Raw genomic sequence first — 19,424 nt, forward strand, 5'->3', positions numbered from 1 at the left:
TGTGCCTGCGAGCCCAGGGCGCCGTCCGAGCCCCTCACCGCGGCCCCGGGAGGAAGAAAAACCATCCGCCCCGTTTATGGACAAGCCACGCAGGGAAGCAGTGGCCAAACCAGGCAATTTGCGCCTGGAGGGCCCCGGCCTCGCGGAGCTGCGGAGCCCACATGTGGCTCCCACGGCGCTTCCCTCCGTCCTGTGGGCCTGGAGCAGGGTCCCCGGGCCGAGGCCGCAGCAGGCTCCACTTCGCAGATGGTCCAATCCGCAGGGCCCGCTGCTGAGGCCGCCCCAGCCCTCCTCGCGCCGCGGGGGGCCGGGCCCCCTGGGCCTGGGTCTCCCCATCCAGGGCGAGGCGGCTGCTACTCAGGATCCTCCCAGGCCCCGGCCTGAGGCGCACACTAGACCACCGTGGACGGGAGGACCGAGGACCGCCGGGGGGTGGGGGGTGCAGCCCCGGGTGCCCAGAAAACCGCACCGGGAACCTTTTCTACTTCCTGAACATTCTGGCAAACCAACACGTGTTCGCCAGGCAGGAGACGAAGTGGACTTTAGACGGTCCCCAAATACGGCCGTGGGGCCGCGGAGTCTTCCTTCCCCGAGCGCCCCGACCCCGCTCACGCGCCCGGGAGGAGCCGGCGGGCACCCAGGGCCCGAACCGGAGGTTGCCCTAACCGGTCACCCTGCCTCCTGCGGGCAGTACATAAACCCCGAGCCGCGCCCCCAAACACGTCAGGAAGGGCTGCGGAAAAAAGATGTCCCTTTAATAAAACGTTATCAACATATATCGTACACAAACTACAATGTATCATAATTACTTTTCTTTCCTCTCTTAATTCAGAACCAGACTACAAGGTAAGAAAAACACAGAAACAGCTACAATGTTCCCAATAATCCGCACAAGGTCTTTTTTCAGGCAGATGGTATCTCACATAGTATGATATACATGGATCAGGGAGGGAGGGAGGAAACAGCAGCTACAGGGGCGCGGGAGGAGGGGCTGTAAATGTACAAAGAATTCGGGTGTCTTCGGGGCAAGACACGGAGGTCTCGATGGGGGTGTGAGGTGACGGAGGCCGTGGGTCACCCCTCCTGGGAGGGGACGGGCTCCACTGCCGCATTTGTCGGTTTTTGAAAATAAAAACAGGACCGGAAACGGCGCGTCTGTTTGGTTGGTGTCCCCGCCCCCCACAGCTATTCCAAAGTCTTTCCATCCAGTTCCAAGCGTACACAGAGCAATTCCGGTCAATTTCCCATCTTTGAAAAAGAAGCAAGAATCAAGAGGAAAAAAAAAAAAAGTAAAAGAAAACCCAAACTCCAGCCCTACCGGGCCCAAACACACGACGAGGATGATGCGGGCCAGGGCCGCGGGACGGGATCGCACGGGTCACAGCTGCCACGTCCCAGGTCATAGCCATCCTGTCGGGGGCGGCCTCCCCCCACGCGCGCCGGCCAGGCCACCGGCCAGCCGGCAGGAGTCTCGCTGGGAAGAGCGGGGTGGGGCGGAGGGGGGGCCGGCGGGAAGGTCCGGGAAGGAGGAGGAAGCAGTCCTGGGAGCACAGTGCATGCCACCGGGTCACAGCGAGCGTCCGCCGGCCGGAGTCCTGGAAGCAGTCGGGCAGGTGGTGTGGCCCCTCGGGCCACCTGGTGGGGGGGTGGGAGGGGAGGGGGTCCTGGGGTTCCAGTTGTGCAGCCGCTGGCGCCGCCACCTCGGCCCGGAGAAACCGAGCAAAACTAAAACAGGTTCCTGACCCTCCCCTGCCCATCGCACAAACCAAAAACCCCAAGTGGAGAAAGGGGACTTGCTTTTCTCTTTCCAAAAAAGGCCTTTTGAAAGAAACCACCGATTGTAAACTGCCCAGTTTATTATTATTATCATTATTTTTAGATGGCTACAAAGACAGCGTGAGACCTCACACCTAGACTAGCTTTCCTGGTGGAAGGGCTTGGGTACAGACAGCAGGGCTTGTTTTTTTTTTTTTTTTTTTGGCCTTTTTTCTTTTTTTTTTTTTTTAAAAGAAGAAAGCAAAGAGGTTGACTGGGGTGGGGCGGGGGGGGGCTTGCTAGAAGCTTCCATTTTTAAAAATTTTTCCCCCAAAAAAACCCCCCTGAAAACAAATTTAAAAATCCCAGTAACGGTAAAACCCCAAACAAAACAAACAACAAAAAAGTGTCACGTACATAAAAGGTCCTTTTGGGAATGGCAAGGGGTGGGAGTTTTCTGGTCATGGACTTGAAATATATTTTTATTTTGAGTTTTGTCCTTCATGTTTTATGGAATAAAAAGTTCGGCCTTTTTATTGCATGAAACTAAAATTGGGATGGGTGGGGGGGCTGGAGGAGGGGGTTGGGGCTGAGGGGGAGCAGGAGATGCCCCTCCCCCAGCTCCTGGGTAATGACACCTCACTTCTTCTTGCATAATTTCTGGCATCTTCCTGCCTGCAATGCCGGCTCTCTCAGCGTCTCGGAGAAGAGGAGGGGATCACACGCTCATCGTCATGCTTGGAGAATACTGGGGGGGCGGGGTGGAAGCAGAGACGGGGTTGTGAGGGCCAGGGTGTGGGGGCCCTGGGGACTGCAGGTGGCCAGTGTGGGGACGTGGCTGGGCGGGCAGCCCCCCCGTCCACCCCTTCCCCTCTCAAATCCCCCCTCCTTTCCAGCTGAGGAAGCAGCAGACCCAATGCCCCCCACAGGTCCCCCCCATAGGGCCAGCCAGGTCAGCCAGGGTGCCCTGAGGGGAGCCTGTCTGGGGTTCTCCAAAGCTGCTGGAGCACAATGCTGTCTCTTCAAATGAGATTTTCTAAGTAGAAGGCAGCCCCTGTGCAAGGAGACCCCAGGAACTCCAGGGGACATGGAACCCTCTTCCCCAGGACACACACACGTGGGCCCCCAGAGACCATGCTGCCCAGAGGCCCAGCGGCCAGAGCCTGGGCCTCCTGAGACCCAACCCAGGGTCCTTCCAGACACTTCAGCTTTCTCAGTATTGGAGGCATCGTGCTTCCCTGCAGAAGCCTCCAGAAGGCCCTGCCAGGGGTCAGGGTGGGGTCAGGGCCACGCAGCAGGAAGGTGAGGGCTCTGCACAGCTGCCAGGCTGGTCTTGGCCAGGAGGCTGCACAACTTGTTAAATAAGCAGTCCCAGGTCCCAGGGCTAAGAGGATGGTCTGAGGGCAACATGGGTGGGGGTGGGTGACCGCAGCACTTACATTGTCATTCTGGAAGGAGTGGAGGAAGTTCCCTCCTAGCTCACCATCGTCTCGAGGGGTGCCTGGAGGATTGCTAATGCCACTTATGTTGTTAGGAGAATTCTGGAGAGAGGAGAGAGGAGGTGAGGCCTGGTGCCCCAGCAACCTGCCCACCAGATGGGGAGAAAAGCTTTTTGGGGCCTCAGGGCTGGGGGAGGGTGGATGCCATGAGGGAGGAAACAGAGAACACACTTACTTTTGGAAGTCCATCTATGTCACCTGACCCTGCAAGGAAGGAAGACGGACTCAGTTTCTTGTTTTCTCTTAAGTGGAGAGGCCTCCGAACCACCCCCCCCCCCCCCCCCCGCCAAAATCCCACACTGCTTCTGTGCCGACAGTCTTCTGTCCTGCCTGGATCTCTGAGGATCTTACCATGGGCCCAGCCAAGGTACTGGGGAACCAGGCCTGGCAGAGCCAAAGACAGTCGCGTGGGCAGGGTCGGGCAGGGGGCGGTGTGGCCACGGGGTGGGCACCCACTTACCTAACGATCCGTTCATGTGGTGTGGCTCCATGCCGCCCATGCCTCCCATCGGGCCGTCGGAGCCTGGACCCATCGGGAACTGGGGGAGAAGCACAGGGCATGGTGGTTTAGTGGGCCCCAGGCCCTTTGCAGGCTCTCATGGGCTCCCGCACCCAGCTGCCAAACAGCTGTGCCCTCAGGGAGCTTCCATTGTGGCAGGGCCCCTTTGCCAGGCCCCCCAAGGTACCTGACACCAGGAGGCCACAGCTGGCCCTCTCCTCGGCCCCTGGAGCTGTACAGGGCAGAGGTGCTCGGCCCTATGCACCCAATGAGGAAACAAACTCAGAGAGGGAAAGACACTGGACCAAGGTCACACAGTCATACGGGGACAGGTATGGACTTGTGCTCTATCCTTGGAGTGGAGCATATGGCCTACCGGTCAGAACCCCCCCCCCCCGCCGCCACACACACACACACAGACACGTGAGGATACCAAGCCGGGGACCAAAAGTATTAATGCTTCTCCTCCCCATTTTACAGATAAGGAAACTGAAGCAGAGCAAACAGGGAAATGCTTTGCTGGAGCCCCGTCCAGAGGAGCTGGGAGGGGCTGGGAGGAACTGGGACAGGGGCCTGGGGCAGGGGCAGGGGCTTGGGCCTTTCCATAGCCTATGGATGCTGCTTCCTGAGAAATGAAGGATTTCCATGGGGGAGGGGACGTCAGCTCTACTGAGAGATTGGGGGGTGGGGAGGGGAGCAGTCAGGCAGGGCAAGGGAGGGTTTCTCTCCTGGGGACACTGCAGAGGGGCCACTGATCCCTGAGCAGAAGGCCTGAGGGGCGGGATCGGCCCTAGCCCAGCGAGGGGAACTATCAAACCACTTCAGAAAAGCAGCAACCAAAGGCCAGAGGTCCCATCACTGGGTCATGAAGGGACACTGGGGAGGGGAGAGGTGGACACCGCAGAACGGAGGACTGTCTGGCATCTGGCCTATGCTGGGGGCTGGGGACGCAGAGCGAGTCACTGCTCAGCTAGGCCCGGAAGAGGAACCCACAGCTACAGACGCCCAGGGACGCCCAGGGACAGACGGGTGAGTTCCCAAGGGAGCCGAGGCCCAGGCACGGCCACAGCTTCAGGAAGAGGCACTGGGGGAGGGGGGGGGGTGGGCAGAGAAGTCAGACCCGCTGCAGGGCGAGGGCCAAAGTCATCAGGGTAGGACTTGGGCAGGTCCCGGAAGCCGTTCTGGGTAGGGGGCCTGTAGGAGCACAAGGGGCAGGGGGCCCAGACCGCAGGGGCTCCCACCCGCCACCTCCACCACAGCGGCAGCCTCCTGGCCTCCTGGCTTCCCCCTCCCCAGAGGCTTCCCAGGGCCACATTTTTGATATCTGGCAACAAATTTCATACTTATTAATTCAAATGAGACGAGGACGAGGGTGACTTTTTATAGGGAGTCAACTCGGGACAACCCAATGACCACACAATCCCCAAGCACGATAATGTTATAAACAACTACATGTTTGTGTGCATGTGTGTGTGTGTGCATGTGTATTAAAGATTTTGAGGTTATAGATCATTGTGTTTTCTTATTATTAATTTTTTCTAAGTAGGCCTCATGTCCAGTGTAGAGCCTAACACGGGCTTGAGCCTCATGACCCTGAGATCAAGACCTGAGCGGAGATCAAGAGGCAGATGCTTCACTGACCGAGCCCCCCAGGCGCCCCTCTTGGATATTATTTTTAACAGCTTTACTGAGCTGTAACTCACAGACCATACCATCAGCCCACTTCAAGCATACAATTCAGTGGTTTCTCGTATATTTAGAGTCGGGCAACCATCACCACAATCCACGTTAGAACCTTTTCATCATCCCATAAAGAAGCCCTGACCCATTAGCAGTCACTCCCCACCCTGCTGCAAGCCTCCCAGCCCCAGACAACCATTAATTTGTTTTCTGTCTCTATGGATTTGCCTATTCTGGACATTTTTGCGTAAGTGGAATCCTCCGTGAGCTCTGTGGCTGGCTTCCTTCGCTCAGCTCGGCTTCAAGGCTCACTCGTGTTGGGGCACGAATTAGGCCTTCACTCCTCCTTCTGGCCAAATCTCGTCGCACCGTATGGAGAGATTGCACTTTATCTGTCTACGCCAGCAGCAGACGTTCAGGTTGTCCCCATGCTTTGGCTGTTGTGAGTACCGCCACTCTGAATATTGAACAGGATTACTCTGTGGACATATGTGGTCATTTCCCACGGGCAGAGACCCACCGAGAGTGGAGGTGCCGAGTCACGCGGTGGCCCCATGTAGCCTTTTGAGGGACCGCCACACCATTTCCCACAGCAGCTATATCATTTTCCATTCCCACCAGCAGGGGAGGAGCCCGCCCACCCCCACCCCCGCCCCCAGGTCTCGCCGGCCTCTCCCCTACCGGGCCTGGTTGGTTCCCAGCCTCGGTCCCCAGTCATCCCTGGGAGCACGTGCAGGGGCACGCGGGGCTGGTGGCATCTCCCGGACGACCACGACACTGGGTGCCTTTCTGTGTGTTTACTGGCTACCGGTACATCTTTAGAGAAATGTCTGTTCAGATCATTGGCCCGTTTTTAAAATTGGGTTTTTTCACTACTGAGTTTTCAGAGTTCTCTGCCTATTTTGGATTCAAGTCCTGCATCAGATATGTGATTTGCAAATGTTTTCTCCACTCTGTGGGCTGTGTTTTTGCCTTCCGGATGGTGTCCCTTTGAAGCGCAGAAGTTTTATATCGTGATGAAGCCCAATTTATTTGCTTTTTTCTTTTGTCACTGGTGCTTTCCGTGTCACAGGTAAAAAAGCTTTGCTTTCACGCAGGCCACGAAGACTGACGCCTCTCTTCCTCTAAGCCTTTTATGGCTTCAGCGCCGGCAGGCAGATGGAGGGTCGACTCTGCGCTGATTCTGGGTTTTGGCGTGAAGCTGCGGTCCGGCTCATGCACCTGCCTGGGGATAGCCAGCTCTCCCTGCACCACTTGCTTATTCTGTATTACTTTGCCACATAAATGCTATTATTTCAATAAAGCCATAATAAGGCTAGTTAACGGGAGCAGGGGATAGAGGATTAGTTAAATGAATGGTTTGTGTGAGAAAAACGTAACAGTTTTATAATGTTTCTATTCTCTAATACAGTAATTTATTTGAGCTCTTTATTGGATATTTAAATTTTGTAGGCTATATTACTATGTAGTCTTAAAATACACAAATATAAGATTTTTTTTTTTAGAGGCTAAACGCAATGGACTGATGAAACAGATATTGCTTATGTTTGATTTTTAAAAATCATGTTTCTTGGGGCACCTCGGTGGCTCAGTTAGGCGTCCTACTCTTGATTTCGGCTCAGGCCATGATCTCAGGGTCATTGGATCCAGCCCCGAGTCCGGCTCCATGCTCAGTGGAGTCGGAAGTGTGTCCCTCCCCCTGCTCCCACACGCCCACTGGCTCTCTCAAATAAATCTTTTTTAAAGATTTTGTATTTACTTGCTCTTGAGAGCAGAGCATAAGTGGATGATGGGAAGGGAGAGGGAGAAGCAGGATCCCCGCTGAGCAGGGAGCCCGATGTAGGGCTCAATCCTAGGGACCATGGGTCCTGGGACCATGACCCGAGCTGAAGGCAGATGCTTAACCGACTAAACCACTGAGGTGCCCCAGTAAATAATCTTTTTTAAAAAATTGCATTTCTTTCTATCCTATAATAGGGCATTTTTGCTCTGTCCACCCCCCCTTTTTTAAGATTAGAAAGAAGTTTTACACAAAGAGGTAGCTAACATAGTTTCTTTGTGAGGTAAATGTCTTGGATAATCCATTCAAGGAAGACATTTGTCCAGCTTGATGAAGCCTACGTGGGAACAGAGGTGGCACCTGAGGCCACATTTCCAGATGGGACCAGGCTAGGTTGAAGAGACACAGCAAGAACATGAATCCGAGCTCAGTTTTCTCCGGAGGCTGCGGTGGAGCTGCCGGGGACCCACCTTGCTCTTGTCTGCTTTTCCACCAGTACTTCTCTGGATTGCCAGCAGCTTCTAGCCCATGCTTGTTAATTTTCTTATATAGTGGTAAATGCAAAAATCACTGTGACTTGCCACTCTGCTCTTATGAGGCCCTGGCGTCAGTCCAACACGGGAACACGGAAACACCCTCTCCACAAACACATCTGTGCACAGAGTACTTGGGATTTTACGGATTTGCACAGGTTTTGGAGCCTGCAGGAATTCACTTCGAGCTCTCCTAAGAGGTGCATCACACTTTGTATCTATGGGCTGGTTTAGGGAGACAGGCTGTCCTGTCTCAAATGTCCATCATTTCTAAGCATTCTGAAGCACCGTGGATCTCGTCCTTACTTAAGCGTCTCTCTCTCTCTTTCAGGGAAAACAGTTTAAAGCACAGAGGTGATGTTACCTTGTGAGATCCAAGATGGATTCCAAGTAAGTTACAGTTTCAATCAAGAAGCCAAGAAAGCCCTGCCCTTTGCTGGTGACAGGTTTTGAGTTCTCAGGCAATCTCATTTTCAAAACCAAGTCACTACTTTGGCCAATGGGGTTTGACCCAATCCCCCCAGTGGCCCCTCATGGCTCAGGTGTGGTCTGTCCATCCTCTTCTAGGCTCCCGGTGGCCCCCTGAAAGGATCACCCAACAGTTCTAAAGCCACAGCATAGACACATCTACCTTACTGTAATTCCTCTCTACGCCCTCACCTCAACATGGTTCCCAGGAGAGGAGGACGTCACAGTGGGCCGAGCTTTCAGCACCTTTCCTGTGGCCAGCACTAGCTCTGGCCACTGTGCAGGCAGGTGTCTGGGTCTGGCTCCGCCTTCAAAAAGCCCCAAGTGTATCTGCGCATTTTGAGGAGATTGACAGGTGACCAAAAATCTTTCATTAGGAAAGCCTGGCCTCACAAGGAAGTAAGCCGTACTTCTGCAGCAGTGCTGAGGGCACGGTGGGTGGGACAGTCAGCAGGTAAGGAGTTTAGATGCCAAATGAAATTTGCCAAATTAACCGTGTGCTGTCTGCCCAATATGCAGACAGATGGGCCAAGTCTAGCTTGTGTTTGGACAGAACAACAACCGTCTTTGCTTTGTTTTCTGCAGTTTCACTAAGATCATGGTAGAAATCAACACGACGAGGTGAAGCTCCAGCTTTTGAGTCAGTACCAAAGAGCCAGGAACAGGTTTTCATCACCGTGATGTGAGGCACCACTTGGCTGCAGAAAGCTCCCGAGAGGACTAGCTCGACATCAAGATGCCCTCCTCTGTCACCACACGGGACTTGGGTGCAGCCTTCGAATCCGGAACCGTGGCCTCCTGAGCTCAGGGAACTGCAGCAGGGACAGCCTGGTGGCAGTGTCGTTGGAGGGCTGTGCCGGCACAAATCCGGGGCCACTGTCCCCCTGGTCGTGCCCCCCGCCAAGCACCTCCATTCCAATGGTTCCTCTCCCCAGTCCACTGTGCATGTCCCCCCCGCCCCACAGCTGGCACCTGCCAATCCAGTGAGGCCCGGGCAGCGCTAGTGCTGCCATCCTGCTCCCTTCCAGCCCCTTGGCCCAGAAGACAAGGTGCCCCTGGCTTGCAGCATGAAAAATCAGGCCGTGCAATCCTGACACGGGGCCGAGCAGCTGATCTGCAGGCAGAGTCGAGGCCGACCCTGTCAGGGCCCTGACCCTAGTGCACTCGAGCCCCACCCCTCTTGGTGCCATGATGTGGCCAGCCTACCAGGAGCTGCAGGCCATGAGCGCTGGCATCCGTGGTCGGGGGAGCCGTTTCCAGCTGCCGCTGAACACCCTGAGCGTAGTCCCCTGCTCTGGGGCTGCAGTAAGGGCCTTACACTCTGGCACCCAGCCTTCTGAAGTTACTGTCAAAACCCCGGACTTTGTGTCCTGGGAAGTCGTGTCCTGAACACTGAGCTTTTAGTGCTAAACCTGATAGTCGGTCACCCTAATGAGAGGCAGGGATGACTAGCATGCTGGCTGCCCAGGAGAGGGACAGGGATGGCGGAGCAAGGGTTAAGGAGTGCAGTTCCCCTCCCTCTCCATCACATGACCCCTGGTTCAGGTCCCTCTCTGCATAGAGCAGGCACCCAGGAAGCCTCATTTCAGAGGCTGCCAGAGGATTAGACATGTGCAGTGTCCAGCATGGGACAGCCTCCAGGCAGTGTTGAGCATGGTGAGTGATCCACCGGTCCTATCAGGACCCAAACCAACAAAACCAAACAAAGCACCCCAAAAGGCCCGAATAATGTTGGGACCCCAAGTCCACCCTCTGGCTCTGCAGTCCAGACTGTGCATTTGGTCACACAGCGGCCTCCTTTCCAGGTAGTAAGTTCCCTGAGTGCAAGGTCAGCGGGACTCACCTCCCCCACCTAGGAGGAGGAGCCGTCTGTAGACGTGGGTCAGAGCAGTCCTGCCCTCAGGGAGCTCCCACCTGGGAGATGGAGACAGGCCACAGCTGCAGAGCCAAGGGCCACCTGGCACAAGGCAGCAGACATGAGGGGAGTGGGTGAGCAAGAATCAGATAAAGTGGAGTCTGAGCTGCGATATCACTGAGGGTTGGGGCTTGGAGAAGCCTAGGGGGGAGGGAGTGGCCTCTAGGCCAGGCAGTGACACAAGGAGAGGCCAAGATGATGCAGAGTGTAGGAGTCCTGGGGCTCCCAAAGGGGCCAGAGGCACAGGGCAGACGGGACCCCAGATGGGCTCCAGCAACCCACAGCTCCAGACCTGAGAGGCTGAAGGGCGGCCGGGGGGCGGCACAGCCCATCAGCAGGGATGGTGTGACCCAGGCCACCCGCAGCCTAGTGGTTTCCCAAACCGACACCCCACTCCAGAGCAGTGGCAACCCCCACAGTGAGGCCAGGCACCCCACTCTGACCAGAAGGGAGGACATCACTCTACCCCCTTCTCTCCCAGCTACGAAATGGGAACCGAGTTGCCCAAGAGTTAAATCACTTTTCTGATGGTTTATTTTATTCATCTTTGGTAACAAATGGCTGAAATCAATTAAACTTGCTTTCCCCTCAGCTGATGAAGTTAATTATGATTTGTTATGGTATCTGATATGTAAATTATTAGAAAGCGGACTTACGTTGGACCGGCTGCCTCCAGGCGGCACCGGATTAATCATTGTGTAGATGTTGTCACTGGAATTTGTTGAATCTGTAGAACAGTGGAAACCCACAAGTCGGGGTGATTAATTCATTTCTTAATTAAAACAAACTCGTGGCACTTGAACTCATTCTTTTGTATTTTATCACCTAAAATCTCCTCTAAGTACCACCATTTTCTGGCTAATTTGTATTTAATGAAGATTCACAAAGTTTTTAATCACAGAAAATTCAACTGTGAAAACCACTCAACCCTGAAACGAAGAATTCCAGGATGTCTGGACAACAGTGTGAATGTGGCAAGGCGTGTGGGTGTGTGTGTGGGGGATCTGAATTCTCATCTCCCCACCCCAAACCAAACGTGCTCCCCAGACACTGCGGAGGACGATGAGGGACAGCCAGACCACCACCTGCGCTCTCCCCCAATCCCACCCAGCAGTTTTAATCAAATCGGGGAAAGGGAAACGCCACAAATTACCCAGGGGCCACCTTGCCCAGCTGATGGGACAGGAGGGAGAGGCCAGGAGGGGGCTGGAGACGAATTAACATATGGAGTGGTTTAATGTGACCCAGTCTGAATGTAGGTCATGCAGCTCATAAAAATGCAGCAGCAGAAAGAGGGAGCAAGAGCGGGAGCTGAACATCACAGCTGCCAGCCTGACCACTGCAGCTTAGCAGCTTCCCTGCTACTGGGAGCTGAGGAGTCTGGGAACAGAGGGACCCATCTGTCTCCCAGAAAAGTCTCCTTAGAAATTCAGCTAACATGTTTGTATCAGGAGCAGGCACCCTGTTCCTCAGACAGAAATCCAACTACTTTTTATTTTTATTTTTTTATTTTTTATTTTATTTTTTGGGTGGGTAAAGGTGTTTGTGGAATCCCTTCTAGATGGAAGGGTGTTCTTAGCTGTGAAAGAAGTATAAACATGATGCTGTGTGTGTATGCGTGTGTGTAGATGCCCACATGTGTGCACGCATGCCCTCTTCTGATCAAAGAAAGAGGGAGAAGCCATCCCCTGCATAGATGACCGGAAGCCAAGAGCTCTGGGAACTCTTGAGGGACCATCATGTTACACAGTGCTGGTCCCAGGAGGCCAGAAATTCCAAAGCCCCTTTTCAGGCATCTAGAGAAATGCACAGCCAGGACTGGTGCTTACCAACTGGTGCAAGCCGAGGACAGTGAGAACCCTCGTTCCTGGATCTCCCTCCCCACTGCACAGCCCCATCCTTTAACCAGAGATGAGGAGTGGCCTGGCTGAGGCCACAGGGCAGGTTAGTGGCACCAGGGGACGCCTGCCTCCTAAATCCCTAATGCCAAGGTACCTGGTGGGGGAAACATTGCTCAAGAAGAATAGTTGGTGAGCTTAGGCCTGGCATTTGGGCCCCTCCAAGACCCCTTATGATCTTAATGGTACCCTCTCCCCAAGCCTTCTCACCTGCGGGACTAGGCATGATGGGTGTTCCTGGGGGGCCACCACCACCAGGAGGTCCCTGGAAGGGAGATAAAACTGACATCAAACATCCATGACAATGATACAGGTGGGGAGAAGCCACTGAGCTCCAGTGACATCAAAGACAAGTGCTTGCCCAGGGCCCAGCCCGGTGTTAGCTCTGGTTAAAGCTCAAGCAGGGCACACGTGTTTAAGCCTTGGGAGAGCTGGACTTGGTCTACAGCCCCCCAACCATCCCCATCGTTCTCCAGACCCAGAGGCAGCTGTGGGTGTACACATGTGCTCACACACACACCAATGCAGGGAACCAGAGGCCTGTGGTGGAAGCCAGCTGGGCCACTGGGCAGCCCCCAAGATGGGGACCCAACTCTAGGTCTTGTTGGGGGATTTCTGGGCCACTAGAAGGTACAGATACCTGAATACAGCAGGTATCTGTACAGATAAAGCAGGTTCTAGCATAGTTTGGAACTTGTACCCAGAATGTGTTGTGCAAGGGAAAGAAACAGAGACCCTGGAGAAGTTCTCTCGCACATTCAGCCACATGTGGGCTGTGACACGCAATGCTCCAAACCCACACATACTTACCACGTAGGTACCAGGTGATGAGGAGGAGTATGGAATCTAAAAACAAGAAGTGGGGGAGCCACGTGTCAGAGTCACTTCCTCTCAAAGAATGTCATTGGGCTTCCAAATCCACCTGGGGACACACCCCCTTTTTGCTGGGGAAGGCTGTGGGACCCCCTGGTTAGTGTCCCTGGGACGGCCAGGGGTGTGAACAAAGCCCAGTGCCCACACTGAACTGATCCCGAGAGCCTTGGCAGGGAGCTCTGAGGGGGTGTGGACATGGGAGGTCCTCCAGGTCAAGAGGACAGGAAAGCAAGAGCTTCTCCCCAGCCCCGTGGCCTTCTGTGTGGAGCCCATTCCCAGCTAGTTCCTCTGGGTGTGAGAAGCCAGCCCTGCCAGGGAAGAGGGGATCCCCAGGGGTTTCTACGTGGAGAGTGGTCTCTGAGCAAGCCCCCTCGGCTCACACATCAGGGTTTCTGCAGAGCAATGGGCTGGGCTGGGGCCGAATCCCTGAAGGCCGCAGCACCTTACTCCAAGCCTCACTTATAGCAGCATTCGTCCCTGCAGGCATCAGGGGGCGGGGGTGGAGAGTCCTGCCGCAACCCTGCCTCTCATGACACCTCCAACCTGGGGACAAGACCACCCTGTACCCTAGGAGCCCCTCCCTCGCAAACACCACCATCACCATCCCATCCAACTGGGGTACTCACTGAGTTAGCACTGTTAGGATTTGGCCAGGGCCTGCCAGCTCCCGGGCCCCTGAGAGGGAGAGAGAGAGAGAGAGGACGACAATGAAAAAGGTCTTATCAACCCCAAGGGGGTGGTGCCAGCAGGGCCAGAACGAGAGGGCTGACATCACTAACAGGAAGTCCTCCACAGTCCTAGGGCCTTACACACCATCTGGTTCTCGGGGAGCAAAGTGCAGCTCCTTGAGTGGAGAACTACAAGCTCCTATAGATCACACGGAGAATGTGTAACGTATATAAAATCTCCTGTGTGCATTTTCCCAGGAAGGGAACCCACAGATTCTCCCAGGGATCTGTCCCCGCAAGGAGGGGTTAAGAAACACTAAAGCACTAGAGCAGCACTGTATAGGGGTTCAGTCTCAATCCTGTCACTCAGAGCTGTGTGAGTACGGGCAAGTTACTTCACCTCTCTGGGCCTCAGTTCCCTCATGTGTAAGTGGGGGGTAATAACCACCTCACAGGATTATTAGGAAGAGTGGGGGGTCTAATGCCTGCAGCAGGCTCTGAGCCACAGCCAGAGAGGATAAGCCCAATGCAGGGCACGGGAGCTCTTATCGCAGTGTCTCTGACATCACTCCACTGCAGAGGGGACTGACGTCCAGAGAGGTGCCCAGAATTATCATCATTCACCGGCCATTCGGGGAGTGACAGAGGGCGGGGCGAGCCGCAGGCTCTGTGCCACCAGTGGGGTCAGCTGTGCCTTACATGTTAATCCCGGGCATGGCGGGGCCGAGGGAGTTGGGTGGTGGTCTCATGCCGCTGCCATAATTCTGCAACGATAACCAAGGGTCAGTCTATGAGAAGGAGGAGGGGAACCAGAGAGAGGAGGAGGGAAGAAAGACAAACAGAATATAAGCAAGAGGATTAGTCTGTGGAAAGGATCTGATGAGGAAAAAAAATAACATATTCATTAAATAAGGTGAGGGGGTGGGAACCACGTGACAGGACCACAATGACAAGCCAGCACAGAGGGAGGCTTCGGGATGGTTCTCTCGAAAGCATGGGGATGTCCAGCAAGCCCTCACATCTGTCTCGGGTCTTGGGTGAGTAAAGGAAGTGGGCTCGGAACAGAACCGACAGGGGAACACTGCCCACATCGGAAACTCTGAGGCTAGGGGCAGGGTGGGTCTGAATGTGGAAGGAGGAGGAGTCCTGAAAGGCCTGGCCAGTGGCTGTCCCCAAAGTCCAGCACATACAGATACCCCCTTCCTTGCCCCATGTCTGGGCTATCCCCTAGCCCCGGGATCAGGATGCCTGATTCCAGCATCAGCCTGTGGGGCCTGCGACACACACAGTGCTAGAGAAGCAGGAAGAAAACTCTCGGGGGAAGAGTCCTACCTCAGCTCAGTACACCCCCCCAAGGCATAGCACAAGGGGTCACGTGAGTGCCAGATGAGGAACCTCTAGTCACTACTACCCCTGGCTCTCCACTTCCGATGCTATTTTCTCTGCAGAAGAAATGCCTTGCTTCCCTTCTCCACTTGGGCTCCTACATATCTTCCAAACCCAGCTCGAAGAGCACCTCCTCTGTGAAGCCTTCCCTGTACATCTCTTAGGATGCTCACTCCCATAATGCCTTGCAATCCCCTGACCCCTGCCACAGCCCATGCCACACAGGGCTATGATCATGGCCATGTGTCTCTCCCACTGGGCTCTGAGTACCTTGTATGTGTGTGTTGGGGGGGGGGGGGGGGGGGAGACACTGTGTCTTGATTTTCTCCGTACGCGTGTCACTCCACACACCAGCCATCACAGACTGGGTGCTGAATCAATGAAGGAGTGAGTAAGTAAATGAACAGAAAGTAAAATTAGTCTGGTTGTAGCTTAAGCTCTGCCTTTATAGAATCCGAAAAATGTGAGGTTGGTGGAAATTTGACAGCAAAGAAATAGCTGAGCCCATAACCCATTTGACATACAGGCCCTGGGTTGTCCTTCTAACAATGCCACAAAGCTAGTATGAGTCCCGTTTTAGAGAAGGGGAGACTGAGGACCTGACTGCCCGAAGTCAGTACGCCAATGACTCCACCAGGGTCTAAACCTGGATCTGTAAGCCTCTAGGTCTGCACTCTCCCCACATATCTGCTGAAAGGCCATCAGGAAGAGCAAAAGGCCAGGAGGCTGAAGAGCCCGAGCTGAGCAGCTCCGAGCCAACATCATGCTGGAGCGGAGTTCTTGAGCCGAGGCCGGGTTCCTGAACATGAAAGCCGTGGGTCCACCTGCTCTCCCTGGTGTCCCTGACAGCGGCCTGGCGTCTAACAGGACACATGGACAGTGTGTAGACAGTAACTGGCAAACAGCAAGGCCTGGCATGGAGGAGGCAGGGGGAGTGGGCCACTGAGGGATCCCAGTGAGCTCCGGGACGAGCCAGTGCCAGGCCTGGCTTATAGACAGGGCCACGGGCTGGCAGGCAGAGCCACAGGCTTGAGGTCAGAGCACAGGAGAGCCCGGGCGTGGGCACGGGACACCCCAGTGCTTACTCTGGCTTAGACCGTGCCGGGTGCTCAATCATTACAACTGCTCCATCGCAGCCCCCCACTGGGAAGACGAAACCGCTGAGGGTCAGGAGCAGAGCGACAGCCCCCCGCGGCTGTGTGCACAGCAGAGCTACGGCCGGAGGCGCGCAGCCCAGCTCTGGCTCTGCAGCCGCCACCTCTGCCCCGCTGCCCTGCCTACGCGGTGGAGACGGAGAGCGGGCCGGGAGGATCAAATGAAATGACAGCTTTGAAGTGCTCCTTCGGCTCTCGGACATGCGCTTTGGTTTGGGATGCTAGCAGAACGAACACCAAAGCCCTTAATGCTGCCTTAAGCATCACAGAACCTCTGGTCTTAAAGGGTCCTCCCTAAGCCCCACGTGCAGCTCCTCAATCCCTCCACAAATCTCAGCCTCACTTCCGCCGCTGCAGGACAGGAAGCCTGCAGCCACCCCTGGCAGCCCGCTCTCCCCCGGGGCACAGCCTGGCCACTTCCAAAGGTTTCCCAGACAGAGAACTCTCCTGCGGGCTCCCGCCGCTCCTGCTGCCTCTCTGGCCCACTGCAGGCAAGGGAAAGGCTGGCCTGGGGGCTAGTGGGGGCGGGTGGGGCTCGGGCCGCTGCGGCACAGACTGGGCGATGGGAGGACCAGCCAGGTGCTCACTCCTGGGATGTGCCCGCCCATGCGCTACACAGACCCCCGGGGAGCCAGCTGCTGTTCCTACCTCTAGCTCACCTTCCAGAGCCTTCCCAACAGCAGCACGGCCACTTCCCAAGAGGGAGGCTGCCCACCAGATCCTCCCTGCTAGAGACACAGACTCTGGAGGGCCACTTCCGCCTCCCCGTTTCAAAGATGACAGGCCAGAGGCCCAGAGAAGCCTGAGATTTGCTCAAGGGTGAACAGAGTCGGGGGGTAAAAGTAGGGCTGAACTGTCAGCTGTGGGGGAAAGTTCTCAGAGCAGAAACAGCAGCCCTTTCCCCAGAGGGCTTGGCTTGAAAGCATGGTTTCAGAGACTCCACAGAAATGGTCCCCTTCCTTCAGTGCCCGCCTGTCCACGTCCCTGGACTGCAAGGTGTGCCCAGCAGCCAGATGCTCCCCCTTCCGCTGCTGTCTGCACAGCTCTGCAGGGACGGGGCAGCTGGACGCCCGGATGGACCCTCCACGCAGTTTGGGGCTGGCCATAGCTACGGAGGCAGTCACCGTCTTCCCACACCCTCACCCTCGGCCCCTCTTGGCCACCCTGGACCCTAAGCAGAAGGGTCTGGTCTACCGGCAGGAACAATGAAGGGCCCCCCTGCTGGGGACCTCAGACCGGGCACCAGGCCCAGCCTGCTGGCCGGCTGGCAGGGCTGGGTCCTGCTCCCCCTCTCTGCAAGTCCCAGGCGCAGGGGCTCTTCCTGGTGCTGCCCGGAGCCCGCCCAGCACTGTTGTCACCTTCACACATTCCAGTCTTTAGGACAGGCTGTCAGGACAGCTTCCTGGGCAGCAGGGTCCTGTCCTCCATCCCCCCTCCCATCATGCAGGGCCCCCTGGGGGCCCCTATGGGTGCCCTCCCCCCTCTTTGGGGAAAGTGCTTCATGTGGCCCCACTTTCTCTTCAGCCAGCCTCCAGCTGCTCTGGCTAGGTTTCTGATCCTTCCATGGCTTGCTGGGGCCGTTGCCCAGAAGCTACAGGCAGCGCCAAGAAAGAGTGGGGCTGTCCTGGATCAGCAGGGAGATGCAGATTCTTCCGGGCAGCACAGGACTGTTGCTAGGGACCATGGTTACCCCACAATGTGAACTGTGTCAAACACAGACCCTCGGGGCTGCTGGCCACCTGACGCTGCCCTCCATCCCCAGCCTGAGCACCAGAGATGCTAGCAAGCAGCACCCATGCGCTCTATGAGCCCCAGCACCTGGGAGGAGGCCTTGCACTCTGTCCATGGGAGCCCGGCCAGAAGGCCTTGCGGTTCTAGACTCATTCCAACAGGAGCCACTTTCTGAAAAACTTCGCCAGAACGTTCCCATCTGATACCGACATAATTCTTTAAAGAAGGACTATAATTAAGTAGATCTATTACCTCCCTTTGGCACTGGCCGTTTCACCAAAGCAGAGTAAAGCTTGTCTGAGGCACTCAGAGAAAAGGGCAGGGTGATGGCTGGTCTGCTGGTTCGTTTGTGACATTCAGGCTAAAATGCAACACAGGCTCAGGAAGTGCAAATGTCACTCCGTCCGCCTCTGAAATCTATAAAGTAGCCCCAAGACTACACCGTAAATATTCGTTGTTGGGAAGGTTCTGGAGTGGTGACCGGCTATTAGCAATCTTATTCCCCACTTGGAACTGCAGGCTGACGGTTTCCCACCTGGGTGTCTCTGTTCTCAGCCTGGCACTGTGCCTGCAGTGGTGCTTAGCAAAGGCTGCTTCAAGGGGCTAGTCTAGTCTCTTCTTCTAACAGCCCAGGCTGTGGCAGAGACAGGACTCCCTCCCCGAGCCCAGGTCTAGGGAGACAGTGGGGTGCGTGAACACCCTGCAGGCACCTTATGCTGTTTCTGCCAAACCTACCGTGGGCTCTGTGAGGTGATCACTCAGCTGCCCACTTTGCAGATGAGGGACTAGAGGCCCAAGCCGGCTGAGCTGCGGCTGGAACCAAGTTTTCCAGCACTGAGTTCTGAGTTCGTCCCTCTCCTGTCTGTTGGGAGTGACCAAGAAAGCACCCCCAGGGGATAGACAAGAAAGGGCCAGAGCAGGAGGTAGGGTGTTCCTGCCCTCTCAGGCTCTGTAGTGCCCGCTCCCTGGATGACCCCCAAACCTGTCCCAAACCAGGCCAGGCCTGTCTGCCCCCAGTGGGGGGCAGGGGGCAGACATTCTGGGTTGTTCTAAGGGAGATGTGGCTCAGAGATTTAAGACTGCACTCTACCCAGAGCAGTATGGGAGACATGGACAAAGCACTTTAGGGTCTCTCTACTGATTCGATAAAGTCAAATAAAAAATAAGACATTTCCAGAGCCCCTGAGGCTCAGGGGGGAGGGGGTGCATCCACTGGCCTCATCCCGGGGCTAGCTTCTCCCTTCCCTCTCGGTCAACCCTCTTAGGACCTCCAGGAGAGTTCTGACTTCGCACCCTGCCTGGTGAAGCCAGGAGAGCCACATGGGCCCAAGAGGCCTTCTTTTGGCAAGACCTCAGCCTTTGGGACCCTCACCTCTTTAAAGCATGCGACGAGAGTGTGCCAGACTGCTGGTCAGGGACATGACGAGACACCTGCTCGGCTAGGAGGAAGTCCTAAACTTACAGAATACTCTGCTCTCAATCAGCTGACATCCATTCCCAGCTTTCAGAACCCCAGTATTATTAATACAGGCTTAACTCTGTTAATGGCCTTAGCCAGAAGAAAAAATTAAAAAAACAAAAACAC

At 55.5% G+C, this 19,424-nt stretch overlaps 1 protein-coding gene across 7 annotated transcripts in view; it reads right to left on the minus strand.

Moving 5' to 3' along the window:
• Positions 1-734: 734 nt before the first annotated feature.
• The window catches only part of SSBP3 (single stranded DNA binding protein 3), a 164,273-nt gene continuing 145,583 nt past the window's right edge, over positions 735-19,424 (minus strand). For 4 of the 7 annotated variants that reach the window (XM_072820332.1, XM_072820330.1, XM_072820336.1 and 1 more), the window contains 9 exons: positions 14,268-14,356; positions 13,527-13,575; positions 12,838-12,873; positions 12,238-12,292; positions 10,786-10,856; positions 3,715-3,793; positions 3,430-3,458; positions 3,195-3,296; positions 735-2,503 (listed from right to left, as the gene is read on the minus strand). In XM_072820332.1, the coding sequence (XP_072676433.1) occupies positions 2,474-2,503; positions 3,195-3,296; positions 3,430-3,458; positions 3,715-3,793; positions 10,786-10,856; positions 12,238-12,292; positions 12,838-12,873; positions 13,527-13,575; positions 14,268-14,356 (540 nt within the window). In that variant the 3' untranslated portion in view covers positions 735-2,473. The remainder of the gene's footprint in view (positions 2,504-3,194; positions 3,297-3,429; positions 3,459-3,714; positions 3,794-10,785; positions 10,857-12,237; positions 12,293-12,837; positions 12,874-13,526; positions 13,576-14,267; positions 14,357-19,424) is intronic. The other 3 variants (XM_072820335.1, XM_072820331.1, XM_072820329.1) reach the window with 1 other exon arrangement.

This window comes from Canis lupus, chromosome 3, assembly GCF_048164855.1.
Source record: "Canis lupus baileyi chromosome 3, mCanLup2.hap1, whole genome shotgun sequence".
In the NCBI taxonomy this organism is placed as follows: domain Eukaryota; kingdom Metazoa; phylum Chordata; class Mammalia; order Carnivora; family Canidae; genus Canis; species Canis lupus.